Below are 6,039 nucleotides of genomic sequence, written 5' to 3'. Positions count from 1 at the left end.
AAAGAGTATTCTTCGGCGTTTTTCTACCTGCCTCCTCTCCACTTCTATTTTCAGCATCTTTATTCGACGCCTACGGTCAAAATTCGTCTTCCAAAAGAGTATTTGAACCGATTCTTTTAGCTGTAAAATATTTCGTACGTAATCAATTCTTTCAGAATATTGAAGGCGGGACTTTACGTTTTCGTAAGATTCGTTATGGACGACGGCATCCGTTATTTAGAAGTAAACATAATAGATGTCCTATTTGAAGGATTTGGGGATTATAAAAATGCCCGTTAAGTAGAGGTGTCCACTATTCGGCAGTGTCTGTTAAGGGAAGTTTTCTCTGTATTATGATTTCCTTACAGATCTGACATAACTTTGGAATTATAGAAGTTGGTAGCCAGAAAGATTTCCAGAAGTATTTTTAGAGTGAAAAAATATCAACTTTTATGTCGCCTTATACTTTATTTTATTCATAATTCCACCTTATATTCTTACGAGATTAGAGCATTCCGTTCTAAACGTTATCGTATTTTATTATTATCATTTTTTTTTTTTAATGGAGAAAACATTCATTTGTAAGTAAGGTGTCTATCTAAAAATTTAACTTAATTTCATTTTTAATTAATAGTATTTACGAATAAAGCATTCATCATTTGTAATTATCACCAGAAAATACCACAAAACAAATTCCAGCTATTGGCGCCGTTTGCCGCAGCGGCATAATTTCGAACTAATCGTCACTGTGTCTAGACGCTTGTCATACTATGATAATGGTGATGAGACACTCATGTCAGACGAGTGTTACGAGTCACTAAGAATAAGAAAAATGGCAAATGACGGAGGGGGAAACGCTTTGCCGCTCGTATTATTGCTGTCAATGAACGACACACATTGGTTGGTCACACCAGTGGCCAAGCGGTCTTCGTTCTCTCGGTCGTGAGTTCACGCTTCGACCGGACGGGCTGGCTACGTGGAGTTTGTCGGGTTTTCTCCACGTCTGTAGCGCCTAAATAGGGGTCAGTTTCCCTTAAAAAGCTCTCCCGGAAGGCATCCCCTCTAGGCAGATCGCCTAAGTGTTGCGTTGCCATAACTAAACAAACAAACATTGATAAATAAGCAAGAAAGGAAGTAGAGATAGCGTGAAGAATCCAACAAGTCACTCTGATATGTGAAACGAAAGACTTATCAATACATAAGACAGGGTGAGAGTGATACTACTTCCACAGAATATAGTCCATATAGGCCTAAATAATAGTGGAGAATATATCTCCGATTCCGTTTACTATTTTTAATATATTCATATACGTAAGTGAAATGATGTGAATATCATTTATACAAATTCTACATTTGTTTATTCGCGATCTCCATTGAAACTAGGGGTTATAATCGCGGTAATAGTTACAATACTTCACGTGTTATATTTAATTACTGCCAGTATTAGTTAGTTGGTTATTTATTTAATATAATTTCTTTGTTTATTACGAAAAGTTACATTCCACATATCCAGGTAAGATTGAATAAAAAATCAACAAGCATTAAATGTATTTAAATTTTATTGTCGCATAACAGTAAATTTTAAAGTAATGTATTGTATCTGCTTAGTTTGTTTTTTTCCCGTCTTGTCAGGTTCTTTATACAATTTCACATTAAATAGCACGTCCTGCCAACAGTTAGCATATATCAGATAGTAAAACAGGATTTATTTTACGTTTAATATAACAGGGAACCCGGATAACTTAGCTATTCTGTGAAGACAGAACAACTTAAAAACGATGAAAACGCGATAGATATCGGCTTGCATATTTCAATGTTCGGATTTTTTTTCTTTGCCTTGAAAACACAATACATTCTCCTAATCTGAACTAGCTTATGTCGTTTTTCTGTTAGATATTCCAGCTAAAACTCAATGACTAAGGGGAAAAAACAGGTCTTAAATGTCCACGGAGTGGAAAGAACCAAAAATGAAAAAGAAACCCGTTCAATAATTAATCGAGATTAGCGAAATAGCATTGAATTTATTATGTAAAACGAGATATGACTACCAATAGCCGAGTGGATCCAGAAAGAGAAAGTAGAACAAACGTTAAAATATAGGTCATACAAATAAAGAAAAAAGAAAAAAAAAGACGCAAGCCATTCGATAAGCAGAGTAATTTTATATGTGAAGGTAGTAAATTATAAAATAAGCGCGTTATGTTTATCTCATTTAAATACGATTTGCATATGTAAAGGTAAATTTTACTGATTTTAAAAACAAATCTTGATCTCCTTCAATTAAACTGGGATTAACCAAGGATAAAACAAATTCTTCTATAAAAATTACATTAGTAATTTGTTTATTTACAAAATTCTTATACAGGCGAGTTACTTTTTATGCATAAAAGAAAGTGAATAATTAAAATATTTCAGTTGCTATTCATAAATTATATAGGCCTATATAAAAATATTTAATCGTTATTATATCGATTAATATAATATTTATAATTCTTATTTTATGCTTTTTATATGTAATCTCGAATATCTGGTTTAATAAGATAATACTATTATAAATTTACAAGGATAAATAACAGGAAATTATATTAAGTTATTCATTGAGAGTGAATAAATTGAAAGTGAAACAACACTAATATATAATTAAGATTTTTTTTATTGATAATTAAAATTTTAATGATTTTTCAGATGTGTTTTCCTTTATTTTATCCTGAAAATGATAACTTCTATTAATTTAATGAAAAATTTTATAGACTAAAATATTAAACTATTGAATTTATTTACCATAAACCATCCAGTTATTATTCCTAGTGACATCCCTCCAACAACATCCCACCAATGATGACGATGGTCATAAATACGAGTTATACAACAACCCAGAGTCCATAGGAGAAACGATAGAAAAATTAACCAATACAAGTGATTTATCTTTATCCGTTTGCAATATTTCTGAAAAAAATTATTTAAAAATTAATGCAAAAAATGATACTCACATATAAAATCATTTTATTTTAACATACTTTAAGAAAAACCAGAGCAAAACAAGAAAGTGAGGAATGTCCGGAGGGAAACGATTTATATATATCCGAATGAACTAGATGAGAGGATCCAGTGCAGATGAATTGAGAAATGGTGTTGCTAAAAATAAAGTATGAAATACATAAAGCCAAAGACATCATTGCTGAGATATAATTAGGAATATTTTACCTTATCGAGCAATTTATTTTTGACCATTCTGGCATACACGTGTGTAAAAAATGGGGACGAAGTCCGGTAACATAGTGTTTCAGCACCTCTGTTATAGCATATACGTACAGGAATCCTATCAGATAATATTTGATGCTGGATTTGATAACTCTCTGTGTTGAAGGATAATTTAACTCGTTTAAAATAATCTAAAGTGTAAGAAAAAACTTATTACTTGATGAAATTTAAAGTGAACTAAAATTAAAATATATAACACATACTACTGTTGTAGGAAAAAATAGTAAAATAGTGAATAATTGGATGGGTGTTATAGTATCTCCTAGATAAGGATATCGAATGGAATCATCGTTACACGAGAAACCTTTCTTCGATTTTGGTATCACTCCACTTATTGATAAGAGGAGAAAACTTGCAACTATAAATAAACACTTCATTAGATTAAAAATATTTAAATTTAAATAATTAATTTGATTAAAACATTGAAAATGCAAGAAGAATCGAAATAAGAAAGCTTTGACGACAGGACTGGACTTAGATTTGTAGTGGCAATAATCTACAATAAATAGTGGTCCTTCTCCTCAACACATACATGTAAAAATGTGAGGCCCTAAGCCAGTATTAGCAAACCCTTGACTCGTGGGTAGTTCAGTGACTCGGGCGATAATTTTAGGGTGTTCGCATTGAATATTTAAAGTATTTAGATATATATTTAGAAAGTATTAGCTATAATATATGTAAAGTTTTGAAATATATCAAATATAAAACCTTGCATATATTGTGTGAAAGCAGAGTCCACTAAGTATAAACTAAAGTGTAAAGTGTAGTTTTAAACGCCATTAAGTATAGAAAAATGTATTTGAATCGCGATTTACATGTATTAAATTTTGACCCATCTTTAGAAAAAGTTTTGCCATCTCTAAGCTATAGACTCATATAATGCGAGGCCCTAAGTTGCAGCTTGTTTAGCTTATGTGCAGATCCGTCTCTGCTTTACGTAACGGTAAAAGCATATTAGATATATCTATATATTAACAATATATGTAATTAATTATATTCATTACTGTAGTAAACAATAATTCAATTTAACTTTATTGGACAATCAGCGATTCCCCTTTATCCGGGAGGATAAAAAATAATAATGATAAGAAAGATAAAGTACAGTAAGCAATAACAATAAAGGATTAAGGTAGAATTATCATAAAATAAAAAAATAAGCTATTAAATTATAAAAGTTTACCTGAAATATTAAAAAATATTTTAAAATTCTTCATCGATTCGTTTTAAAAATGTTAAGTACGACGGTTACTTTAGCAGAGTAGAGAATAACTGAAGTTCTAAAGTGCAACCAGTATTATGTGACAAGCGTGTTTTGTCTGCTTTCTGTTTTAAAAACATTCAAGGAAATCAACTCAATTGATTATATAATAAGCGTGTTTACTGTAAATTAAAATTTATTGGTGACTGTTTGTCAACGATTGGTTTGGTTTATTTATTTATGGCAACGCGACAGGTGACCGATCTGCCGAGGGGAATGCCTCTCGGGAGGACTTTTATGAGAAACTGGCTCCTATTCAGATGTTACAAACGTGAAGAAACCTGGAAAACTACACGTGGCCAGCCCGTTGTCGCGCTACTATATGTATATATATATATTCATATCATAAGATGGATATCGAAGCAGGTACCTTCATCAAATCTACTTGGAGTGCCCCATATTACTATGAGGATTAGAGCAGGTCTTCGATTCGTCTCGAGAACCCAGAGGCGATAGTCTAAGGCCGTGGTTCTCAATATTTTTGAAGTCGGGGAGTACTGAACTTTGACATTGTTTCCGCGGAACACTCAAAATACATCAGCTTTAAAGTAGGGGTGGTAAGCCTTTTTAAAATCAAGAGCGCACTCGGTCTAGTATATGACGTCATTGGCATTTGCTGATTACATTCCCATACAAAAATTATTTTACATTGTATTGATTTTTCTTTTGCAACAATTTTTAATTGTATATTTGATTTTTTCAACTTGAAGTGGCTTTACGGAGCACTCGTGTTTCACGGACCACGGATTGAAAACTACGGGTCTAAGGCAGTGTTTTTCAACTGCTTTTCTTATCTCAAGACATGAACCTATAATTAAATTTTCGCGGAAAAAAATCGCGTGATTTAAAGTTGTGTTTGTAAAACATTCTATCTTCACATTACTTGCCACTTAACCTAATTCTTGTCTATATTTTTGTGAATTAAATAAAACAGTATTGTTATTTTTTTTTTAAATAGCAACAAGTTACAACAATAGTTATTTAAATTAATAATTTTCATTTACATAAGAAAAGCAATTAACATTAATTCTTAGATTGCATTTAAAACTGACGTGATAATTGCCTTTAGAAACATGCCCAATGTCCTGCTATTTCTAAGTTAAAATAATTTGAACTAAATACTGACAATTATAGATACATTTTTGATTTAAGGAAAAGTTTAAGAAATAACTCGGTTTTTCTTATGAATATAGGCCTATATATATTTTTTTTTATTACATTATGTGTACGTTTATCTATATATGTTACAGTCAAAACCCGTTTTTAGTTAGAACGCGTTTTAACTAGTTGAAACTAGTTTATACTGGATGTCTTTGTTATAACTAGAATTTACTACTAATCAAAAATGAATTTGAGTTAAAACTAGTTTTAACTAGACAAAACGGGTTTTAACAAAGACATCCAGTATAAACTAGTTTCAACTAGTTAAAACGCGTTCTAACTAAAAACGGGTTTTGACTGTAACATATACATAAATGAGAATGTTTGTTTGGATGTTTGTTCGCTATATACTCGTAGGTCGTTCGATCAATTGCTACGGA

The 6,039-nt window shown here is 31.3% G+C and overlaps 1 protein-coding gene across 1 annotated transcript; it reads right to left on the bottom strand.

Annotated features, from left to right (window-relative positions):
- Nucleotides 1-2,511: 2,511 nt before the first annotated feature.
- Nucleotides 2,512-4,541, bottom strand: LOC136985931 (phospholipid phosphatase 1-like). Its single transcript, XM_067283335.1, has 6 exons — nucleotides 4,421-4,541; nucleotides 3,444-3,598; nucleotides 3,184-3,371; nucleotides 2,997-3,114; nucleotides 2,761-2,925; nucleotides 2,512-2,686 (listed from the first exon to the last, which is right to left on the bottom strand). Exons 1-6 carry the CDS (start codon nucleotides 4,452-4,454, stop codon nucleotides 2,642-2,644), a joined length of 705 nt encoding a protein of 234 aa, XP_067139436.1. The 5' UTR covers nucleotides 4,455-4,541; the 3' UTR covers nucleotides 2,512-2,641.
- Between the last annotated feature and the right edge of the window lie 1,498 nt (nucleotides 4,542-6,039).

Source organism: Centruroides vittatus, unplaced genomic scaffold, assembly GCF_030686945.1.
Source record: "Centruroides vittatus isolate TY-2023 unplaced genomic scaffold, ASM3068694v2 contig_983, whole genome shotgun sequence".
NCBI classification, from domain to species: domain Eukaryota; kingdom Metazoa; phylum Arthropoda; class Arachnida; order Scorpiones; family Buthidae; genus Centruroides; species Centruroides vittatus.
This window is presented reverse-complemented; position numbering and strand designations above follow the sequence as displayed.

What these genes read in the sequence shown, in the direction of transcription:
- LOC136985931 (XM_067283335.1), bottom strand. Translation starts at nt 4,454, where the DNA reads ATGAAGAATTTTAAAATATTTTTTAATATTTCAG. An exon ending in AATATTTTTTAATATTTCAG is followed by an intron (nt 3,599 to 4,420) that starts GTAAACTTTTAT and finishes GTTTATTTATAG; the next exon opens with TTGCAAGTTTTCTCCTCTTA. An exon ending in AAAATAAATTGCTCGATAAG is followed by an intron (nt 3,115 to 3,183) that starts GTAAAATATTCC and finishes CTTTATTTTTAG; the next exon opens with CAACACCATTTCTCAATTCA.